The 25,598-nt window shown below is 39.7% G+C and overlaps 2 protein-coding genes across 2 annotated transcripts in view; one reads left to right on the top strand and one right to left on the bottom strand.

The window, feature by feature from the left end:
• Positions 1-7,038: 7,038 nt before the first annotated feature.
• IL11 (interleukin 11) overlaps positions 7,039-25,598 on the bottom strand; it is a 33,080-nt gene continuing 14,520 nt past the window's right edge. Inside the window, exons 2-5 of the mRNA XM_073602674.1 lie at positions 19,865-20,028; positions 17,025-17,111; positions 11,398-11,556; positions 7,039-9,718 (exon numbers count right to left, since the gene is read on the bottom strand). Coding sequence (XP_073458775.1) covers positions 9,551-9,718; positions 11,398-11,556; positions 17,025-17,111; positions 19,865-20,028 — 578 coding nt within the window. The 3' untranslated portion in view covers positions 7,039-9,550. The remainder of the gene's footprint in view (positions 9,719-11,397; positions 11,557-17,024; positions 17,112-19,864; positions 20,029-25,598) is intronic.
• The window catches only part of LOC141110899 (uncharacterized), a 39,357-nt gene continuing 22,324 nt past the window's right edge, over positions 8,566-25,598 (top strand). The window contains exon 1 of the mRNA XM_073602673.1: positions 8,566-9,681. The gene's annotated coding sequence lies outside the window, so the exon portion shown is untranslated. The remainder of the gene's footprint in view (positions 9,682-25,598) is intronic.

Raw genomic sequence — 25,598 nt, 5'->3', positions numbered from 1 at the left:
CTGAGTGCATAGTTGTGAGGAGGGCTCTGAGTGCATACAGGTGTGAGGAAGGGGCTGAGTGCGTACAGTTGTGAGGAGGGCACTGAGTGCATACAGTTGTGAGGAGGTGGCTGAGTGAGTACAGTTGTGAGGAGGGCTGAAGTGCATACAGGTGTGAGGGGGGCTGAGTGCATATAGTTGTGAGGAGGGCGCTGAGTGCGTACAGGCATGAGGAGGGCTCAGTGCATACAGGCATGAGGAAGAAGCTGAGTGCGCACAGGTGTGAGGAAGGCTGAGTGCATACAGGTGTGAGGGGGGTTGAGTACGTACCATTGTGAGGGCTAAAATGCATACAAGTGTGAGGGGGGGGCTAAGTGCATACAGTTGTGTGGAGGGCTCTGAGTGTGTACAGGCATGAGAAGGGCTGAGTGCATACAGGCATGAGGAAGAAGCTGAGTGTGCATAGGTGTGAGGAAAGCTGAGTGCATACAGGTGTGAGGGGGGCTGAGTACATACCGTTGTGAAGAGGGCTAAAGTGCATACAAGTGTAAGGGGGGCTGAGTGCATACAGGTGTGAGGAAGGGGCTGAGTGCATACAGGTGTGAGGATGGGGCTGAGTGCATATAGGTGTGAGGGGGGCTGAGTACATACCGTTATGAGGAGGGCTAAAGTGCATACAAGTGTAAGGGGGGCTGAGTGCATACAGGTGTGAGGAAGGGGCTGAGTGCATACAGGGTTGAGGAAGGGGCTGAGTGCATACAGGTGTGAGGTGGGGGCTGAGTGCGTACAGTTGTGAGGAGGTGGCTGAGTGAGTACAGTTGTGAGGAGGGCTGAAGTGCATACAAGTGTGAGGGGGGCTGAATGCGTACAGGCGTGAGAAGAGCTGAGTGCATACATTTGTGAGGAGGATGCTGAGTGCATACAGTTGTGAGGAGGGGGTTGAATGCATACAGGTGTGAGGAAGTGGCTGAGTACTTACAGGCATGAGAAGAGGCCTAAGTGCATACAGTTGTGAGGTGAGGGCTGAGTGTGTACAGGTGCATAAAGGGGGCTGAGTGCATACAGGTGTGAGGAAGGGGCTGAGTGAGTACAGTTGTGAGGAGGGCTGAGTGCGTACAGGCGGGAGGAGGGCTGAGTGCGTACAGGTGTGAGGAAGGAGCTAAGTGCGCACAGGTATGAGGGGGGCTGAGTGTGTACAGGTGTGAAGAGAGGACTGATTGCGTACAGGTGCTGGACTGGGATGTCTGTTTGCTAAATATATATATATATATATTTTTTTTAGAGTAGGTGGCAGGCTTCATATTTTTTGGCCAAAATATAATTCCTTGCTGTTAAATCTTGAAAGCACTGATGACTTGAAATACACTTTTCATTTTCGTATATTAATTTGTAACTGTGTTAAATTAAAAGTGCACTGAAGGACTCGGAGGGATGGCCAGTGGATGGATTTGGTGGGATAGCCAGTGGGGAATGTTGGTGGTCAGGCCTGTGAGCTGTACCAGATTATGTACTCTACAGTTTTAGTAAATAACCCCCAGTGTCTCATCTGTACATTGACGTTACTGAAGCGGCTTTTTAGTCCCTAAAAATCTTGGTCGCCCTTACTGCACACAATAATAATGATATTGCATTATGGAATTGCCAGTCTGTTTCTATTACATCTAACTTATTTGTCACATACAACATTTAAAATAAATAATTTTTTAGTAAATGTGACAGACCTAGCCGGAAAAGAGGCTTTTGGAGGGGACTGATGGCTAGCCTCCTGCAAACCGATTATGGGCCCTGGCATTTGGGGGGACGGTGCTCTTTGTGAGCTGTATGTCGGGACCCTGGAGGTGGCGTTACTTTAGATTCAGGTCCATGTCCCCCAAGACACACAGACTCTGGGGACCCTGGATATGCCATTGTGATGGGAGTCACTAATAGGGGCACAGGGTGAATGAGAACCCCACTATGATCTGTGCTAGTCAGAGACTCAATGCTGTATATGTGTGTATATATAATGTGTGCTGTCTCATTGTGTTGTGTACTGTTTGCCTTGCTAGTTTGGGGTGGGGCTGTATTCCAATGTTCTATTGTGTTTGTCTGCCTTGGATCACAGGATGTGTATTGCTGTGAGGAAAGAGGGAGGGGGGATTCCTCCAGCAGCCCCCTGTTAAGACTGTTTACTGATGAGAAGTTAAGCACACCTGACCTGTGTGTCCATTGTCATTGGACAGTTTAAACCGCCCTGTTTTCCAAGGGTGGGGGGGGGAATGTTTTGAAGTGGGATCTGTATAACATGTGTTTTTTGAATAAAGATGCATTCCTGCTTGGAACCTGAAGACAGAGCTGTGTCTCGTTTTTGGGGTGGATTATTTGTATGGGTTCCTTGTTCGGCTGATTGGAGTGTTCGGTAGCTGCCTTTGTGTTTGGGTATGGAATGTCCTAAACGACTTTAACCCCTTTCATACTCGGGGTGTCGTTACACTGGTGGCTAGCAGTGGGATGATTCCCACAGCCCAGAAGGACAGCTACTAGAGGACACAGGCCAATAGAAGCACAATATGAACGGCTAAAGCGCTCTACCCTTACTGGAGAACCGGGGCCGACCGGCCAACAACCGTAAGAAGAGGGACATTATCGCAGAACTAGTCGAAATGGATAGAGCTGAAAGACCCTACATAACCAAAAGGCCCAGCATAGCAGACTTCAGTCACCCCAGCAGAGATATGGATCTGGCATCAAAGTTCCCCGGGCTGCTGCGGATCGTCCTTTCAGCAATCCCCAGGACTGTGTCTGTGGATGAATACCTGGAGCTCAGGCAGAAGATCCGGGTAAGACACTGGATTAGAGCCCTCCAGTTTGCTGCAACACAACAGGGCAAGTGCTTTCCAACCCCAGAGCAGCAGGCCAGTGCACAACGGGAGTTACGGATGCAATTCCTGGGAGAGCGGCCCCAGGAGCAATGGGTGACTGAGTTGGACAGGCTGGTCCAGCAAGAAATAGAGCTGGACAATCGGTATCGGGCTCTGCAATGGCACGTGGAGGCAGAATATTTAGGGGAGACAACAGAATGCTCTCCGGAGGGATATGACTTTGGTGGCCCTGGATTGCTGTGGGAGAGCCTTTCAGATTGTTTTGTGTATGGCGATGAAGGGGAACCTACTCTGGAGGACCTGCGAGAATACAGAGAGGCTATGTTCAGTCTTGCAAGAGTCTCAGAGCTTAAACCTGATCTAGACTATTTGCTAAGGAAGGAACAGCATCTGGAAAGGGCATACAGGAAACTGCTAGAATGCGTTCAGCAGCATGCCAGAGAATCGGCAGTGGAAACTCCGGAGATTGCCATCTCCAAAGCTGAAGTGCTGACAACAGGGCAGAGTTCTGCTAACCTCTGCCCAGCACTGATAGCATCTTCTGGGTTCCACGGACATGAGATTGTGAACTTCTATCCCCAGACACCAGTTGCAGACACAGGGGATTTGATGGACTTTTCTGCTGGGGAGGAACAGCCAGGTGAGCCTCCGGTGGGGGAGCTGGTGTTAAGGCCAGGCTTCACTGTGCTCTGCCCAGCACCAACAGCAGTATTTGTGGAGTTACAAGGAACTTCCCCAGCTGAAGCGCTGGTCACCGGACAGAGGGTCCAAGACCTCTGCCCTACACCTGCGGCGGTTCCGGAGGCCCAGGGTGAGAAGGAGATGGTCCCTTCCCAGCAGCATAGGGCACCCCAGAATGATGCCACCAATCCAGCAGAAGAGCTGGCAACAGAGCAGAGTGCTGCAAGCCTCTGCCCTCACCTAACAGAAGAGGGAGCTCTTGTGGTAGTGGAAGGGACTTCGGTCTTTACTGACACAACCCCAAAAATTGGTGCGGCACTAGGACAGGAGGATGTCAGCCATGCTTTGCAAGCACTGGGGGATTTTCACTTACCAAAAGTGGATGGGACTTCAGTGTCCACTTGTATACCCCAGGGGTGCTGGACGGTCGGCCCAGATCCCCAACAGCGTGACGGAGTGAGCCCAGTCACCCTGTCTTCTCTCCAGCAGGTGAAAAGACTCCAGGGAGAAGGGCCAGTCCAGGCCTCTCCCCAGCGGCGGGGATGTTCTCTGAGAGATGCAGAGGTTGGCTGGGTGAGTAATTCTCTGTTTGGAACAATTTATTTGGGGTACTTTGTGGATAACGGCATTGGGGACTGGAACTACTGACTAACTTCGGAGTCAACCCGTCTGGGGTCTCCTCCTGTGTTAGTCTCCTGCCAAAAGGGGAGAAATGTGACAGACCTAGCCGGAAAAGAGGCTTTTGGAGGGGACTGATGGCTAGCCTCCTGCAAACCGATTATGGGCCCTGGCATTTGGGGGGACGGTGCTCTTTGTGAGCTGTATGTCTGGGGACCCTGGAGGTGGCGTTACTTTAGATTCAGGTCCATGTCCCCCAAGACACACAGACTCTGGGGACCCTGGATATGCCATTGTGATGGGAGTCACTAATAGGGGCACAGGGTGAATGAAAACCCCACTATGATCTGTGCTAGTCAGAGACTCAATGCTGTATATGTGTGTATATATAATGTGTGCTGTCTCATTGTGTTGTGTACTGTTTGCCTTGCTAGTTTGGGGTGGAGCTGTATTCCAATGTTCTATTGTGTTTGTCTGCCTTGGATCACAGGATGTGTATTGCTGTGAGGAAAGAGGGAGGGGGGATTCCTCCAGCAGCCCCCCTGTTAAGACTGTTTACTGATGAGAAGTTAAGCACACCTGACCTGTGTGTCCATTGTCATTGGACAGTTTAACCCGCCCTGTTTTCCAAGGGTGGGGGGGAAATGTTTTGAAGTGGGATCTGTATAACATGTGTTTTTTGAATAAAGATGCATTCCTGCTTGGAACCTGAAGACAGAGCTGTGTCTCGTTTTTGGGGTGGATTATTTGTATGGGTTCCTTGTTCGGCTGATTGGAGTGTTCGGTAGCTGCCTTTGTGTTTGGGTATGGAATGTCCTAAACGACTTTAACCCCTTTCATACTCGGGGTGTCGTTACAGTAAATAAAAAGTATTTTTACACAAGGCTATCTCTTCCATAAAATAAAATACAAAAATAAATGTGTAACTATGCAAATTGTTGCAGGTAGGTTATGCTTATTCATTCAGTCATGTTCAGATGCCGGTTGAAAGATGTTACGATCAGAAGAAAAATGCAGTTTGTATTTGCAGGATTAATGAAAGAGATGGAAACATTGAATAAACCAAGGCAAATATTCCAAGAATTATTTTATTCAATCCAATATAAAAAAAGTTGTTTTTTTTGTTTTTTTTTTACAAATAATAAATAACGGTATTACAAAATGTAATAAATTAAATAATTTACAAAAGAGTTCAAAGTGATCAAATTAAAGCAGCCCCGTATGTTTCTTACACAGAGCTTCTATCATTGGTACAAGTGAGACATTCTGTAATGCCTATGTACAACGCTTCTTACACATCAACACTCATATAGTGTTATATAAAAGATAGACATTGACTACTAAACAACCAGTCTTAAGTTCTTTACTACGACCAGATATGCTGACATGTCACCTATCAGCCTGTATATAGGAGCAGCTTCATAAGATAATGCTGTGAACTTGGATTCTGCTAGAAAACTGTCACAATCCTGGATTTTTCTGGTTGAGCTTGGCCACGTGACCCGTGAGGGCCTACATATTGGTGGAGCAAATCTCGACTTTTTAATACAAAGTTTGCATATAATGTCAGCTGCCTAAGTTTCTTATCTAGTGATGATTTTGGCATGCAGTTTTTACTATAGGTAACATCTTTTTAAACATTTTTCCATCATATGCTTAGCCTGAATTGTCCAAGGTATGTGACATGTGCTAATAAAAGAATAAGCAAGTTGTTGAGTAGTGTGGCTTACAGTCTCATTTTTACCTTTTGCCAACAATCACAATTTATATAAACAGCAACATCAAAGAACCTGTAAACGTAAAACAAAAAAAAGGAATTTCCATAAAAGAGCTCTCCCAATAGTCACAAATGTAAATTATTCATACATTCCCAGAAAATTAGATAATCCACATTATGCACTGTGTAACCATATAGAGCTACAGGAGGCTCACAATTGTTGGACTTGTCCTGCAGGTTTACTAGGCAGAAAATCAGCTGTGTCAGAAAACTGCTCTTATTTTATCATTTACTTAATTTTATATGAAATATTAGTTCAAAAAGGCAAATGCAAATCCAAAAAAAAAAATTGTACCAACTGAGCCAGTAGAATATAAAAATAAATATTAATTATTATGTGTTTAAAAAATACAGACAAAATAGTACCCATTTTCAAATCGTAATCGTCTAAACTAGATACAGTGTGGTACTGTATCATATGATGACGATGTCTTTATTTAATGCTACAGTGTGCACAAATCCACAGCAGCCAATTAAAAACCAGCTTCTGCGGGTTGTACTAAACTAGTTAAAATCAACATTACATTGGCTGTCATGAAATTACTGCACAGAAAAACTTTTTTTGCAATAAATAAAGTAGTATTTTTAGCGAATGAAAGACCTGTACATTTGTACATCTGTATATGTCTATGGCTTTTATACATAGGAATAGAATTAAAATCACTACAGTAAGGCTTATTGAAACCCAGAACAGGTGCTTGTTCCAAAACTCCAATTGGTTAACAGATAACTACCACTATAAATAACATAACATTACAGAAAAGTAACAATTTAAATGACACTAAAAAATGTGTGCAAAGGCTTCTTGAACAGTATACCAGTATTCTGCATTCAAACACTATAATGACTTAGAGACATGTACCAAATTTGCATTGATTTTTTTAGCATTATGTATACACATAAAAACCAAACATTAAAATTGAAAAAATGTTAGTTACTGTTCAAACATGCAAATGATTTAACATCATGTACCGTAAGTCATCTTAACTATGTGACATCAAAGAGTCTCCAACATGAGACATGGATGGAGTGTTGGAAACCCCAAATTATTTGGCAAGTGCATAAAAAAAAAAAAAAAATATATATATATATATATATATATATATATATATATATATATATATATATATATATATTATATGAACAGCAGACATTGTTGGTTGTATTAACAAAAGCCTGCAGTGGTCGGTAGACGTGGCAGAATATTTTATTCATTAAAATGACAGATCCAACTGTTGCCAGTGGACTTTATGGGGTTAATTAAATAAAATAGTAAAAAATGTTCATTTAGCAAAATGAAGTTGTGTTCTCTTTGATTATCCAATTATGTGTAGTAGAACTACAGAAAGAAACAGCTGCAGGCCTTCTGAAAATGCTGGTTGCCTGGTTATTATGTTGACCCTCTTCAATACTTTTTTCATCCAGAACCCCTTGTCTGCATAATTGTACTGGGTTAGTGACTCAAGGTATTGAAGACGGGCAAACTAGCACGACAGAATGATGCAATCTTTGTTTTTTTCAGGAAAATTATTTTTTTTTAAAAAAGGAGTTTGTCTTGCACATGTTTGGATAAACTAGACACAGCATCCCTTTGCTAAGTGAATGAGTCCAGTCCCTGGTGCTTAGTTCTTGCAGCCAGACATACATGCAGTAAAGGTAATGCAAATCCTACCTACAGTAGGAAGAAGAGGATAGGCTCTCAAACCATATTTTCCAGCATCATGGATCATCTCTGCATATGTAAAAATGCTACTTTTTTGGTCCCTCCAATGCAATATTGATTATTATTCCAGTCTCCTTTATTGGTTTGAATGAAAATGTGCCCTAAGTTGGCCAGCATACAAAAAAGCTTAAAGGACCAAAAACAATTCAGCAAATAATTTTAAATGCTTAGGTTGTAAAGCTGTCTGTTCAATCAACTTAAAATTAAGTAGTAAGACAATCCTCAAATAAAAGGTACAGTATGTCTATCCATTTCCAGGCACTTGTACACTGCGCTTGGAATAAATGTGAAATGACCCACACAGCCACAAGGTGTCCCTAGCACTTCATAAAATTCTCCTGGCATTGTGGATCTGTCACACAGCTTGGCTGAGAAAAGCCAGCTTGTTATAACAAGGCATAATATTTCTGCACATCTCTAAGTGGAAGGATTGAGTGCTGGGCTGCTTGGTGTGTCACACCCTTTTAGAACAGTCCACAAGTGAGAGGGAGAAAGAAAATAAGAGGAAAAACATAGAAAGACTGTGAACCAAACGTCAGGCACATTAACCAAGCATAAAGTATATGAAAATCATTTATGTAATGATGTCTGAAATGTTTTACTGTACTGCGTTACAGTCGTGCCAAGGGTTTTTTTTTTTCCTTAGATAACCTGAGAGGCACTTTGTTGAAAAAATTTAAAGGGCCAACAGAGTAAAGCTGAAGGTAACCGCAATATCATCGATCCCCCACATTCAGTATTATACATTCAGATTAACCACTTCTCGCCATGTCTTTTTAGACACGGCTGTGATAGGTCAATTAAAATTAAATTATAGATTAGACTCCCCCGTCCCCCTATCTGTGCAATAAATGCTATCTGTGTCATTTTATGTTTTTACATCCTGGAGACAAAAACGTCTCATCCAAAAATGTAATGTGCCCAAAAACCTTAGAGAGCAGTTGGATGTGCAGCCACGATCGGCTTGCTCTTAGGCACTGCAGCTGACTTATTACAGGGAAATCGCTAGGTTTTTAACTGTACAATCATTTTTTTCCCTGAGAAAAGTTGACCGTGTCTGTTTTTACCCATAGAAAGAAGACTTGCAAGCCAAAAATGGCAACAACAGTCATAGCCATCCTATGTCTATGGGCAGGTGCAACTGAATATAATTCAGTTCCATAGTTTCATTTACTTGATCCCGGTACCATAGTGAATAACACAAGTTCTGTCTAACAGAAGTCAATGCAAGTAATCAAAGAAAGATTTCAGGATTTTTGCCTGATCATAAAAGTCATTTACCCAATAAACAGTGAGCATTCTATTACAGTGTTGTGCTGGAATGTTCATGAAGGAAGAAGACGTATAAAAATGTAAATGCTTTCCTCTATTTTTCTAGTGTTTTAGTAATCTTTGCTAAAAAAAAAAACCTAAAAAAAACATGACCAACAATGGACACAAAAACGGAGCCAGCCAATATGCTTAAAGACTTAAAGGTAAAAGTATCCATAACGCCAATACCTTTTTTAAATATATAACACCGCTACTTAAATATATAATAATTATAATAACATTTTGTTAAGAAACCAGCCAAGACTCTTCTTTAGATTGAGGTCAGACATCCAATCCAAATTAAAAAAAATATTTAAATATTAACCTGGGAAATAAATAAATAAATAAATAGTTGGCAGTATAAATAGGAATTATAGATCAACATATTACATGTAAATAAAAAAAAAAAAAAAAAACATTTGTAGTGTCACCGTGCACATTCCTGAAAATCAGGTGCAGTAGAAGTTAGGCAATTGCGTTTCATAAGATCCATAGATCATGAACAATCAAGCAGAGTTCCCCTCTACTTCAGGCAGCCTGTTATTATTGCAGCACATTGGCTTGTCCTGAGGCAGAAGTTCATGAATGGTAAAGTTCTTTTCACAACTTATTTTTCATAAGTACAAGGGCACGAGTTGCATAGTCCAGGAAGAGGTGGAAATGGTGGAAAACTGCATGGCCGGTCTGTACAACCCCCCACTGGGTTGTTGTGTTAGGAAGCTGTGGCAGAGGTGAGTCACTGGCACGGGCAATGTTAAGTCTTGTCATCTGCAAGAAATAATAATAGCAATTAGTTCCAATGTTGGATTATAATAGGAAAAATGACATGTTTTTTGCTGTCTGTGCACCACTGGGGTGATTCGCCCTCTCTTGTCCTGACTACTGTCATTGAAACAAAAAAGTAATAGAAAATCCAAAATGTTGTAGTTGAACAGGGTAAATCTTCCAGTGGGAACACCTGTTCTGGTGATAAAAGGCCAGTTTATGTTGCTTTTGTTTGTTACAGCCTTACATTAAGGTATGTAGTGGGGACCTATGACTTGACTACAGCCTCAGGGGCATGATAGTTATAATTCACTGTATATTAGGTTATATAACTATGGCTTTAATCAAAAAGTAAAGAGTCTGTAGATCCATAAGGAAATAAGACGCAGATTCCTCTTGCTTTTAGCCAAAACTGATGTGGAAACAGGTTGCTCTTTAATAACCATTGCTTTGCTGGAATTGATAGTCCAACTTTTGTACCAACTACTAGCCTTAGGTGTCTGTCAGCTATAGCAGATTATTGATGAAAACTCTTAACAATGTGCTTGAATTATCAAAATAATATTATAAGTAGACCACTCTATGGAAATCAACACTGACTTTTTTTTTTACACAAGAGCAAGAATGTCTCACCACACATAAAGCCCACCAGGCCCTAAAACTTCATTTTTATAATTGCAAAAATAAAATGAAGCACAAAAGATTTGTAAGATGAATGTAGGTTGTATAAGGAAACCCTTACACATGCATGTTTGTAAATGAGAAGTTGAGAATAAACAATAAAACTTTTTCTTATGAGTCACTGCCTCTAGCTAACCTGAGCTCATCATAAAGGTCCAAGCTGTTAAATGAAGCACAAAGTGAAACAAAAAAACCCAATTCCAATCCCCAAAACCCAGCATGTTTCACCCAAATAAAGGGCTTTGTCTGGGGTGAATAAGTGTCACGTAATAAAGTAAATAATTGTGCTCATTCTCTTGTAAAAAAAAAAAAATTGTGCTCAAACAAACACACATGTAGTGGTAGCCGCCATTGTCTTGCCTTTGAAAGCAAGAAAATGGCAGCTGCCATTAAATGTCTGTGTTTGAACACATTTATCCACTTTATTATGTGACACTCATTCAACCCTGACAAAGCCCTTTATTTGGGTGAGACATGTTAGATTTTGGTAATTGGGTTTTTTGTTTCACTTTGTGCTGTGAGATTTATCAGAGTGTGCAGAGATGTGGGTTTAAATGTTTATTTAAGCAGAAAAGCAGTACATTAACAGTTTGGACCTTTATGATGATCTAATATTAGCTTAAGGCAGTGACCTGTTAGAAAAAAAAATTAGCGTTTTAGAGTCTGCTCTCAATCTTGTATTTCTCAGCATGCATCTGTAGGAGTTGCATTATACAACTGATATTCATTTCACCAATCTTTTATACATTATGTTCTTTTTGCAATAATAAATGTGAAGTTTTGCGAGCCCACTGTGCTGCATACCAGATGCTGAGAAAGCCAGTGAAAAACAACCAAAAAGCAGACATCTATCTACTTTGCTACAGAAATTGGTTCAAAGAGATGACTTGCATCTTTTTCAAGAGTCGACTTAGCTAGACATAGGAAAATATAAGGTATGAGATATTTTAACCATATGTATTAACCATAACCAAAGAAGGCAGCAATAAACATTTGCATACCAAAGTATCAATTTTCTTCACCAGCTTGTCAATGCGATTATGAATGCTGGTAAACTCGTGATCCAAGGGGCGAACAACATGTGCAGCTTTCTTCAACCAATCAAAATGCTTCTGATATATGAAGAGCTCAGAGCTGAGCTTCGTAAGACCAGCAGGAATCTAAAAAACAAAATTTACATTGGTTACAAAAAAATAAATAAAGAACCACAAACCTAACAATGTAATGGCCTATGTCTGTGTCACAAAGAATGAAAATCTGAATAACACAACACACATAGGGAATAAAAACTTATTACAGTCAAGTCATCTTTTTCTTCCAACCACTGAACAGGAAAAGGCCACATTAACCTAGTAATTTCCTTTGAGTGAAAAAATAACTTTGTAAGCCTAAACATCTCTGCCAAATGTATTTACTTGTTCTTTTACCCTATTAGACCTTTAAACCAACAGTACAGGAAAATTCTTCCACAAACGAATATGTCGTCTTAACTTTGTTTATAAAATACAGCTTGGTATAATCCATCTACGTCATGGTTCTGCTGGATAGATGTTGGCAGCTGGATCGTGTTAATGGTTTGCTGATCTGTTATCACATCTACAGACCACTCTGCAAATCACATCATATCCTCTTTTTCCTTTTACCATGGTCAGCTGCCTCCTCTATGTCATCCTTTCCTTCAATTTATGGTTCTCAGTGAATGCCAATGTCATAAAATTGTAACACGTTTTGCATCCTCGACATTCATGGATTTACCATAAACACTTCTCTTAAGGAACAACTCCAGGCAGATATGTAAAAATAATTATACATTTTTATGCTTTGTTTTCAACACTGTAAAACTATTTTTGATTCAGTGGGTTTAATTACCTGAAATCTGTCTTTATAAAAGCAGCTACCACCAGCCAGATTTTTAAAGCTAGCATGGAGCTGAAGGAGCTGCTGTGCTAGCTGATGAATGGCAGAGGGAAGGGCTCTAAGGGGCTTACTTGGAGCAGGCTAGAGGTGTAGCAACATCAAAGAGGGATTAAATGCTAGCGCAAAGGAAACTGGCTGTTACCCACAGCAAAAAGATGCTTGCTTCATTTCAAATAAGCAACCTGAAAGTTTCCTACCCTTTTGCTCTGTTTTTCTTTGTTCTCTGTTTCATAACTTTTTCTCCTACATGCTGTATCTTGTGATTTTTGATGGATTGCATTTATGTAGACCAGCCTTTCCCAACATTTTCAGCACAGAGGAACCCTTCAAATAACATTCCAGTCTTGGGGAACCCCTGCTAAAAATTACTATATCTAAAACTCATGATACATTAGTGTGATGGTCATTGAGAAGAATGCTTCTTACACTTGTGGTCATTGGGAAGAATTACCCCCTTACAGATAGCTAAAAAGATTAATGGTGTCAGTGGAAACTTATCTGAGGGGCAGAAATTGCTCTTTGCTCAAGGAACCCCTAGCAACCTCTGGAGGAGCCCTAAGGTTCCATGGAACCCTGGTTTAGAAAACCTGATGTAGACCATACAATTTGGATGGGCTTCCAATGCCCTACAATGCATATTTTAACATACAGCATTTTCTTTCAATGCATTTGCAACTTGCACGTCTGCTGCACTGCTTAGGTGCACTGGAATTGTATTCAAAATGTTGGCAATGCAATATACAGCATTACCATACTTAGTAAAGCATGAATAGGTGCAGCGTTTTTTCCCTCTACAAATCTTTTGCAATTAAAATAGTGTCTGTTTATGTTTCAGCCATGCATTAAGCTGCTTAGCTGCAGCTACCCCTTAGACTTGCGGCATGAAATCCAGATATTTAGCTGACCAAGAGGGGTTAAAAATCACTCTGCAATTGCATGTTTATGCATTAAGGCAGAAAGCTTCAGAAACGGTGTTAATATCAGCTTTGAAACATTCCTTGATGAGAGGCCAATTCCCAAGATGCCAGAGTGTGGAACACTTTTATTACATTAGAAATTGCTAAAGTAAGTTGGGAATTATTCCCATGCTTCCAGTGCGCGCATGGAAATGAAGTCTACACAGTGATACATTCATTTGGTGGAAATGAGAAAAGTGCTGGCAGATCAAGGGTTACCTTGTTTCGAGGCCCAGGGAGAAACTGACTCAAATGCATGGAAAATCTTAAGGCACAGGGCCCTATTTAAAAAAAAAAAGGTTCGCATTTCTCCATGGCTAAGACTAATATGGGAAAAATGGCACAGAACAAACTAGCCGCAGATCCTGCAGTAAAAATTTGGCCTGAAAATCATCCAGGCTTATTTAATAAAGCAGCGCAAATAGCAATGACATTTAAAGTGCAGTAACTCATAGCAATAATTATAATATTAGTTTATTAAAAAGGAGCTTGACTGTTTACTATTGATTACTGCAGTTTAAAAGATACTGTACAATCCTTGTGACACAATTTGTACTGTGTTTATTGAATGTATAGCATCTTCCTACAGAACATAGGTAGAAATTTTCAGAATGTCATTGAGGTGTCAATTCTATAAACACAATTGGATAATTCATTACTGTTTTTTTTGTGATCTGTTGCCAAGAGTTACCACAGATCAATGCTCTTCTTTGCACTGCGTTATTAAACAAATGTATGATGTATATATTTTGCTGTACATGACTGTGCCCACAACTCCTCAAAGTGCGGAATAAATCGGAGACATGTGAAATGCCTTCAGTTTTAAGAAGACGTCTGTTGTACTTTGTAGGGTGTAATACTACTATGGCCACAAGGTGTCAGTCTAATGCACAGCGTTTGCTGTCAAGTTCAGCTGTGCGTGTCCGTGCAAAGTTCACATCACTGGAGATTTTGCTCTTATTTTGATTTGGGGATGTATTGTTTTGACTATTTCCCCGTTGTGATTTTGGATGCATGTTTGCCTCAGACACCCGGAGATGACAGTAAGCGGAGACAGGAAATAATTTCTACTCCTCTGCTTGCTCGGATGAACATTGCTTATGAATAGTGGGAGGTTTGCTAAGCATTGATTTCCTGGGGTCAGGATTTGCGCAGGAAGGCCCTTGTTTGCAAGTTGTTTCCAAAAGGTTCCAGCTGTCGATGACATCAAGGGCTTGAACATGATATTCCACGCAATATATATCTCATGCTCCTGTGACATCATCCACTTACGCAAAACAAGTTGCCCCCAATGGCAAATTACTGTCAAACTCCAGTGACACAGCTGAATCTGGAAGGGTCATTTTCTTCCAAGAATGATATCATTTTACAGTAATAATATCTTCAAAAAATAGAACTGTGTTTGCACTCCGTGAATAATTGCAGAATAACCTCTCCTATCTCATTTAACACTATCTGTATCCAAACTGTCCTTTTTCCCAGCATTGTGATTTGCTGGTAATTAATGAGATCACAACACTGATAATTTGTATGACTTCCAAAAAAATAACATCCGAGAAAAGCATTTACCCGCAACTTATTGTTGACGTAAATGACACAGTTCTGCAGACAGGCTTACATGAAATATCACTGTTTCCCAATGTACGAGTGCTGTTTATAAGATAGTCGGGTTATGACTTCAACCATCGCAGAGCCAAATTCTTAGCAGAAATCGCATAAACAAAGGAAGTAAACTGCTCTGCTAAAGATAACGGTAGTGATTATGGCTTCATGTTATAAAGACATGGAAAAGAGGCTTGGCTAGTCTTGATTTGGCAAACTGTGAATGCTGAAAACTTTTCACTTGAAAAGCAGCCACATATGATCCAAGAGAACTTGAATGAGCTTCTTTGTGGTCTGTGTGCCAGAAAATTAAATTTTAATCTGTTTTGGGACATGAGCGCCGCGCAGGAAAAACAATATAGCAATGTTTAACACCAATTAAGTGCACTATTTAAGATTCTGGTTTTACTCTGGCTTAACAAACTTATGCTGGCTTGCAAGATCTAATTGGTTTAAGGAGTTTTTTTTAATTACCCCTAAATAGGAATGAATAGTGTTTTCCCATATACGGCAGTTTTTTATTTTTGTTTTTCTTTCTCAAACTAAAAGCAAAATATGTTTTTTTTGTTATTTTAGTACGGTAAATAAGGAAATCTGGCATATAGATATTTCATGTGTATTCCTTCTAGTTAATAGATGCTGAATATGGGTTTTGTGCTCTGCAGTCAGCTGGCTTAATGCTGAGATATGCAAGTACCTAAATATCAGGATCTCGGGTTGCATACACATTAAAATGCATACATAGCTGAATGACTCAGAGGATGGACACACCCACCTACTGCTATTTTGTAGGGACCACATTCTGGAGATCTTTAGGCTGACCATACAGTGTGCAAATTTTGTTCAGTTCCTGAGGAACCAGCTGAAATTCTCTCAGTGGGTGGCCATGCTAGCCTGGCTCCCTTTGACAAAGTCAATCATTTGATCAACGTTTGATGAAGGAGCCTGCTATAAAATTTTTGTTCCAACAGCGGCTCCATCCAAATTTTGTTATTTTGACAGTCAGTCCTAACAATGCAACAATGACCACAGCAGTAGATTGGGTGCTGTATAGCAGCCTTTTTCAGCCAGCGTGCCCAGGCACCCTGGGGTACCTTCAGGTTTCTTCACTTTGGGCATTATACCTAAAAATTGCCCAAAAATTGTATACAAGCCAGCGGGTGGATAAGGCCTGCCTTTTAGTTACACAAAGCCACATTGTGCACCATTACAACCTGCAAGCTACTGGCCTCCGATCAATTAATTACATCATCTGTTGATAAGGAGGACATCAGGTGCCTGCAGAACATACTTGTTTTCCCTTCCCACCCCTCTCCATCAGCACCGGGGTCACATTGGCTGAGTGAAGGAGAGAAGCTGAAGGAGAAGAGAAACATTGGATTACTAGTATGTACCAGTGTGCAAATACATATTTGCACACTAGTACTAGTCAGTAGTGTGCAAATATGTATCCGCTTTGTAGGAATAAATTACCTGTAATGTCGGGTGTCCTACGTGTGTGGATGTTGCTGCAAAACTATTAGTTTAGTTTTTTACATTTTAGAATGGGGTGCCACAAGATTGTCCATAATTTCAAAAGGGTGCCTTGACTTATTAATAAATAATAAAGTCCCCCATCCACACATGAGAGGTGGATGGAGGAATACTCCCTGATGGGACATTGTATTCTTACTCCTAAACTGATCATCGACTGCAACCAATTTACTGCAAGTCACTGATCAAAAGAAGTCTTTCAGTAGTCTTGTTTAACATAAAGTGATTGTTAGTTCGACTTCTGTCAAGTGGGAATGGCCATAGATGGATCAAAATTTGTCTGGTGCCTGCTCATTTGTATGAATTTCAATCCATCTATGGGTAGCTTAACTTGGTTGTGTGCTAAATTGAATGGTATAATGCATTCTTGATTAATACAAATATTGCTAAGTATTTACAACTATAGTTAGGTAGAAAACAAAATGAAAATATAACACAACAAAATTGTCAAGATGAAATCTACCCAAAACTAAAACATTTTTTGAAGGAGAGCCTTTGATCACTTTTATGAAAACAGTACATGCCTGCACACCAGTATTGTAAAGGCAAACAAGCTATTCTATCACAGAAATCCCAGTCTTTATTATATGTGAATTTCAGTTCTAAATGTTTTTAGTTACCTGAATACTAGACAGCTCCACAGCATTTATGGTCAGCACCGGTAAACTTTCCAGCTTGTGCTCCCCTTCATATGGGTATTTTGCTTTCTGAAAAACAAAGATACAATTTATACATGTGTATAATAAATGAGAATTATTATAATAACATGATGCTATCAATAAGGATTAACCCTGTATTTTAAAATGTGCACAAAACATAGGTAATGTTAATCTGTTGGATTAGGGTTAGTGTCAGGTTTTAAAGCCCATGTGAAGTCACAGAAATAGATATGCTTTAAGACTGACTTTGTACTAACAACCTCCATTTTCTTAGTGTTAGATGGCAGCAGTTGCCTGTTAGTGACCAAAGTGCATTGAATAATGCAATATATTTTTCAGGCACACCCCCTTCTCTTCTCTGCAGTACATGTTTATGTGAGGAAGTTTGTGTTTAGTGGTGTGGCTGTTACTCAACTCCGCCAGCATAGAGCACTGCAGTACAAGGGAAGTCAGCAGATAATACCTTAAAAAGGTACTTTATTGCATTTCCTTGCATGAAATCAGCATGAGAGCATACCATGCAAGGGTACAGGATTCCCAAGAGATAAAAAGGTGTGAGATTTCAATTTGGCTTTAAATGTTCTGCCTGTGTCCATGCCCTTGCTTCATTTTCTGTCTAATGACAAAATGGGGGAAAAAATCTTAGTGGGGACAGAGACAGTAGTTATGCCCCATACACACGATCGGATTTTCTGACAACAAATGTTGGATGTGAGCTTGTTGGCGGAAAGTCCAGCCGTGTGTATGCTCCATCGGACATTTGTTGTCGGACTTTCCGCCAACAAATGTCGGCTAGCAGGTTCTCAAATTTTCCTCCAACAAATGTTTGTTGTCGGAAAGTCCGATCATGTGTACACAAGTCTGTTGGAAAAAAGTCCACGCATGTTCGGAATCAAGTACGAGCCCGGAGCGTTCGGTCTTGTAAAACTAGCATTCGTAATGGAGATATCATGTACGTCTTGTACGTCACTACGCTCGTAATTGCTGGCCAACATTGTGTGACCGTGTGTATGTAAGGCAAATTGGAGCCAACAACCTTCGAACAAAAATCCACGGTTTTGTTGTCGGAAAGGCCGATCGTGTGTACGGGGCATTAGATCTTTCCAAACTCTAGTAGGAAGATTATTTTTATCTCTGTGCCCTCCCATCAAATAGGAAGTGAGAAGGGTCACAGATGGCAGCAGAAAGTTAAAGCATCTCCAGGCAAAAAAAAAGTTTTCCTAAGCAGTGGGGCTGTGCTACATAGTACAGGTAAACTGTTCATTTTGTCTAGGGGAAAGGACAAGAAAGATATGCTGACTCAATCCTCTGATCCTCCCAGCACATTACAGGTCCAGCACCCCCGTGCTCCAATGGTCTTGAATTGTGGACTGTTTCTGGTCTATGGAGCATACTCTATCCAAAACTAAAAAAAAAAAGTTCTGGCTGGAGTTGGATAAAAATTGACCACAACTAATAATGTCAAATGTAGTCCTCATAACGGTTTAAATATATTCTTCATATTCTAACATCTGAACTTTACAGGCTTAGTTGCCCTTTAAGCAAGGTCGGGGCTAAAGTGGGGCTTTTTGTAAAATTACAACTCTTACTGCATGGAGAGTAGGCACATAGCACAGAATACGCCTTATGTTCTAAAAAGCCACATCTGGCTCTCCAGGAATAGTTATCTGTTTAACCGCCTTCAGCATTGAAAAGAAAGACGGTTTTTAAGATTTCTGCCTTGAACAGTACCATATAGAGGTTCTTTTCACCACAGGATCTATGTATAATTCTGAAGGGATGCTTTAGTTGTTTTCACTGCAGAGTCTACCTAGCCAAGTTCCCAATGAACCATAAAAAGAGAACTTTAGGCAAATCACAACTGAGGGGTATATTTATAAAGCAGTGAAGGTGGCCTTAACCAAACATTCACTGATGGTGAATCAATCTCTGTCATTTAAATGACATGCACCCGGAAGAATTACCTGCAGTGAATCTTTGGTGAATGTGAGATTCTTTGCTTTATAAATATGCCCCTCATTGTATAGTTACTGTATTTAACTGTATTTGTGTTTTGTTTTGATGCACCATTTGCAAATAAGGCTTAATGTTCCAGAAGGTTTGGTGCAATTGTAAATAAGAAGACAGTCTCAGACAAACATCCAGTAGGTTCAAATGACATACTGGTCCTAGCAAACAATGCAGTTATTACTAGCAGTCAACCATTTCCCATCAAACATGCCCTGTGGGGAGTTGATTTTCTAAATCACAAAAACAATAAGTGACAAGTGCAGTCAATCTGACATGTATATGTGCTAGTGATTTTTTTATCCATTATTGAATTCTCCTATAATTCTCTTCAACTATAAAGCTATGTTGGCTTGCCTATGCTGTAAAAAACAGCTAAGTGGTTAATCTTAGGGGAGCAAAGTTCCCCCATGTTTGCAGCTGGGAGTTTTGAGTTGAAGATTAACAAAATTCCACCTGGGCCATGGGCTTTTGGGAAAATCCCAATGGTTAAATGCCATACTGTCATTCTCAATTGTCTCATTCAATTTGAAACAGTGAGTATAAGTCATAATTTACAGACGTGGAAGCTTTTGCTGTCCATCATAATACTGAAGAAAAAAATCCTAAGTGATCAATAGGGATTTTTGATTTATTTTTCATTTTATTTTTTTAACAGTGAAGTGAGTTTTATTTAGCTTTTTATTGCCTTGATAAAAGGGGTATGAGGTCCTAACGACCCCTTTACCAGTTTAATGAGGGCAGTGAAAGTTACTTGCAATGAAAACCCAATTATGTTATGATTAAGTACTTACAAAGTTGGTGTAGAGATGCTTGGTGTCGCTTAGCAGATGTTTGGCCATGTGGAGGATGCTGTCAAATTCTGATTTGGGATCTGTAGGTTTTGGCTTTGGGAGAGGAAGTGCCCATACTCCTTCACACACACTCATAATAGCTAGAGCTATCTGATACAAACAGCCTGCAAAAAAATACAGTTTTTAGCAGAAAGTAAATACGCACATAGTTATTATTATACTTTTTCAAGCTGTTTTTTATTTTAATATTCCATGCAGTATAGGAATAAAACATTGACAAGGGATTTGAAGTCATAACAATGCTGACATACCTTCTGACAAATCTGCATGTTCAGTTACCTTTCAATTAGACTAACTAGACATTTTATGTCTATATGGTCTAATTCCAAAGTCATATTACTAGTTCCCATTACACAGGTTTATGTATACCACCAGGATCTTCACTGAAACAACTCTCATCTAAGCATTGTTAGTTGTCCAATATATACAGTTATCATCAGGAAAAAGCTGTATAAATAGCCTAGAACCATGGAATCCCAGATCTAGCCATGCCTTGATCTGCACTAGAAAAAATAACATTACCAAATATATTTTCATTACATATTTTCTCATAATGGCAAGGGCAAATTAATTTTGAAATATTCTGGTACAAGCCAATGGAAAGCCACCGGATATATTGTGGGCAAGTAACATGATAAAAGAACCATGTCAGATTTAAAGTCTCACTTGGTCGGGTCTAACTAATAAGGGACCTGTGCCATAACCACTGTTATAAACATGCCACCTAATTAAAAGAGAAGGAGGTGTGTGGGCCATGCTGTTTATTTAAGTGGTCTAGAACAGCTGGGTAACAGAATGTTGGCTGTCATCCACCCAGATTGCAACTTTCCTTCTACATTCTGGGGAACACCGAGGATGTAGAAAATCTTATAAGTATGGAACATGATAAATTTTAATTGCAGACTAAAAAGGGCACATTTTCTCTAAACTGCCAAACTAAGCCAGTTCTTCTAAAATAGCAAATACATTCACATGTACTTGTGTTGAAGATGAAAGGAGTACTTTAAGTCACCATGGCCTTTAGTTGTATTAAAGAATGTCTAGCATTAAATAAACACTTGTTTATGACAATTTGTATCCTGACTGATACTGGATCATTTCTAAATATTGATTTTTAGTAGAGAATGGGGTTGATTTACTAAAGGTAAAAAAAACTGTTTACTGTAAAAAGGAAGTTGTAATTTGCAAAGCAATTATTCCCAGAGCTTAGTGAATGAGGTGAAGCTCTGCTGACTTTCATCATCCAATCTTGTGCAAGCCCAATGCATTTTTTCCCTTACACATGATTGGGTTTGCTTTGCAAAGTACGATTTTACCTCATTCACTAAGCTCTGAGGAAAATTCCCTTGTACAGTGCAACTTCTCTTGCAAAGTAACCAACCTATTTGCCTAAATCCACCCCAATATTTCCAGGCTGGTCCTGATGAGGGTGCTTGTTTGTTTGCCGTCCATGAAAAAGTGAGGAATTTTGGCTTTCGATGCTACATTTGTAGGAGAAGACTAAATGGCTATCCAGAATACTAGCACCCAGTATTCTTTTTTTCTATGTCCATGACAAGGCATTATGAAGAAATGTTAACTAGGAAGATGTATAAACATATACGTATTGTTGACTGTACCCCTCTATTATTTCTACACCATTCAGTGCTATTGTGGGATATAGTATTGTATAAAGTCATGTCCGGACAGTCTCATCAATATTAATACTTGGAGGTCCCAGAGACTGGTGGAATCCAGTATGTTGTTATGACATCCTTGTGGTGTTGAAATGGTAACATGCACACAGATGCCTCTGACAATAAATATACTGTAGTACACTGGCATTATTTACAATTCTATTACTTAGTTATTAAAATTTTAGTTATTAAAATGTTATGTAAGACTTTACAGAGTTTGTGAAACCATTCTGTTCCTTCCCTAGCAATAAAATACCTGTATCAGTTATATAGACAGAGTTGGAATTATATAGACACTTACATGGAATTGGGTTAAAAGCTAGTCAACTTTTCTGTATGTTCTTGGACTGAGACCACAGCTTCGCACATGCAAACACAGGGAAGCATACAACCTCCATGCAGACAGAGCTCTAGTGAAAAGTGAACCCATGACCCCAGAAATGTAAGACCACAGGGCTAACCACTAAGCCACAGAATATATTTGTAGTAACAACTATAGTAATCAACTAAAGAAGGTCACTAGAAGGTACTTTATGTGCACAAATGACACATGGAGTAATGCAACTGAGGACCATTCAGTTCTGAGTGCATTTTTACAATTCGGATGGCTGTCTCAGTTAGAAACAAAATATGTTATGTGCAAATTATGAAAATATGTTGCATCTTACCAAATTTAAAGAATAAATAATCCAAATGTTTTTAGATATAAAAGTCAAATATAAATCAAAGATTAAAATAGAATAAAATGCTGTACATTAGAGCTGTTGTCTATCCTCCCTGTGTTTCATCACTGCATCATACAAAAATAGCATATTCTTTCCTGAATTGTCCTCCAAACCAAAAGAGCAAATGATTATCTGCCCAGTTGTGCCAAAAAGCTTTTGCACAACTATGGGAATAATAGAAACATGTATGAATGAACAGTCTTTTGTAAAGCTTTGTTCTTAGCTACACCCCCCCCCCCTTCCTCTTGATGACGTATTTTCCTGGCAACTTTGGCAGAATACTCAAGCTCAGCTGCCACATCAGTAACAGGAAACAAATGCAATATCTTTTTTTTTTCATTCATTTATTTATTTATTTGTGTCTTGTTCAGTTGGGATGAGTTATGCAACAATGATTAAGCTCATGTGATGTTATTCCGGCCATCACATCCACTACTCTTGTTGTATTTATTCAACCACGCTTTTTCCTGACCCTTTCCTCCCACGGATAGACAGCTGACAATTTAGCATTTACCTTGGGACAAAAAATAGCTGGTGCATTCTGCAGTCTGACCCTTATTAGCACTATAGCATACAAAGCCTGAATAAGCCTTTGGTCAGAAGGGATTCTGAGAAATTTTAAATCGCTGAAATGTTCTTCCACAGATTCTCCTAGGCCTAGCTTACACAATATGTATGTTTGATGCCACTTTGTGTTTGTGTCCTTCTTCTGCTAGTTTACAAAAAATCATTGGTTCTGAATAGGTCTGAAAAATGCCCATTTCAGAGAGCCCCATGTCTACCTAAAAACAGTGGGAAGGTATAAATGTCAGCAATACAGAAAAACAGTTTATACAGAAACTCCTGCAGGAAAATCTTGCTAGTGAAATCTCTGAGAGAAAGAAGAAATCTGCAGAGGAATCACCCCAAAGCTGAACCATTCTAGGTAGAGGTGAACTTTAACTACTTCCCTCAAATGGATGTCCATTGGGTTTCAGTGATTATACCGGGGCCATGACTGTAGCTGCAGTCATGACCCCGGTATCAATCTTTTCAGCTGGCAGTGCTGAATAAAGTAAAAGTGATCAGAGCAGCTGGATCACTTTGATATGTGACGCCTTCCTGGGCTCTTCTGTCCCACTGGGGAGCAAGACGACTTACCATAGAGATGACTGAGGATCAGAACTTCCCCGATCATCTCTATGGTCTAAGAAACCGGAAGTGATGAGTATTTTGTCACTTACGGTTTCGGTCTAATGTAAACAGGCCGTTACTGGCCCATGAAAGCATCTGATCAAACTGATCTCAGTTTGATCAGATGCTTAAGGGCAGAGTAGAGATCCAGTGTTTAATAAACGCCAAACAATTGGGTATTATATTGTGTTTTGAGCATTAAAATCCATTAAAGTGTATTTATTCCAAAAAAAAATTGCATTTGGAAAACATTTGGAAAACCTCTGCTTGAATACTGTGTGGCATAAAAAATTGCAACACCCACCGTTTTATTCTCTAGGGCCTCTGCTTAAAAAAATATATACTGTTTGGGGTTCTAACTAATTTTCAAGAAAAAAAAAACAATTATGTTTACATTTATGTGAAAAGTCCACTTTAATCACAGCTGTTCAAAACTTTCAAATACTTTGTTCATGACCTCAACCATGAACCTATTTGAGTTCCTCCTAATGCTAAGACCATCAGAATGTTAGGGTATAACTTCTCTCAGGTGTTACAGTATTCATATGTCCTTATCCATTGCAATGCAAAATGCTGGAATCATCAACTTCCATAGACATAATCATTCGTCAAAAAACATAAGCAATTTAGTTGGCATGGAAAGCATGCTTATTTATTTGATAGTATCTGTGTATGGGATATCGAGTGCTGGTATCCAGTAACAGCAGGGGTGACCAGTTCAATGTAGCTGTACTTAGGAAACTGAAACCAGACTGTGTATGATTAAAGCAAGATTTATTAATAATGAAACTGTAAACAAAGTGACAAAATACATAACTAACAACCTAACTGTATTACAATATGTACAAAAGGGGAACACTGATAAACAGGGTAAGACAGGAGATACAAAGTGATTGATCAAGAAGGTCAGAACTGGGATCATGAACAAGGGCAGCAGATATGACGTAGCAGGGTACAGGGTGCAGATACTGGAACAGAATCAGGGCAGGAATCAGGATCAAGGTCAGGAGACTGATTACTGGGATCAGCTGGCTACTGAGAGACACGTGCTGGTGGCCACCGAAACTATACCCTTCCACTGTGGGAATCATTGTGCCACCAGCAGGTGATCTAGGTCCTGACAATTTGCCTTAGCAAAACAATACCAAATATATTATTATTTCTGTACAGGACCCTGGTTTTACTTGTAGTATTTTCTGTTATAACTTTTAGTTTTTGTAGTACTTATTGTATGTTATTTTATAGTCATTTGTTGTAGTATAAGAGTGCTGGTGTTCATGTGAATCCTTTGAATGACACCACATTGAAAATTATAACATTACACCACATTATAGTTAAAAAACTGTTTTGTTTTGCAAATTTTAATAAAATATACAGTACATCGATTGTGCAACCAACGAGGGAGATGCCATAGAATGCCCTAAGGCCATGTTACCCTTCATGACAGTACTGTTCCAGTTATTCAATGCCTTCTTTTTTTATTCACCATCATTTTATTAATGCCAATTATTTGCATCGTTTTTTTTTTTTAGAAAATCAATCAAGCTTTTAATATCAGCTTTGTTTGCCTAAACTGCCCTAGTAAATCCAAAGACTAATCTGAACCTGCTATAAACATCAGTGATTCCCCTCTTGGCTTTTTAAATCATACTTAAACATTGGAAGGGAGCCAACTATTCATATATTGTACACAGGCAAGATATACAGTTTCCTTCCACTTGCACGTGGTTCCCAGTATGCTGCCCTTAGTATTTCTGACAACACCACATACACAGTAACTATTTGTCATTTACATTTATTAGTTATAAAGTTGGCAACAATCATTATCAGGAGTCTGCTCAGTATCACTGCATAGGAATATTCTTTATAAATAAATATTGAATTAGATACATAGATAAGCACGGTTTTCCTATTAGCACAAGGGAAGGATTTTAAGTGATCATCCAATGGTACTAGTGTGGAAATGGGTTCCAGCAGTACTGCAAATGGTCTAAAGACAGGTTACCCTGGACCCGAACAACACTGTCAGCTCCTCACAGCTACCCCCATCCAGATGTAATAATAAAGCTAATGCTCTTGCCCCTTATCTTCCATGTCTAA

Source organism: Aquarana catesbeiana, linkage group LG10 (assembly GCF_042186555.1).
Source record: "Aquarana catesbeiana isolate 2022-GZ linkage group LG10, ASM4218655v1, whole genome shotgun sequence".
Classification (NCBI taxonomy): domain Eukaryota; kingdom Metazoa; phylum Chordata; class Amphibia; order Anura; family Ranidae; genus Aquarana; species Aquarana catesbeiana.
Note: the sequence above shows the minus strand (reverse complement) of the source record. Positions and strands in the feature narration are given on the sequence as shown.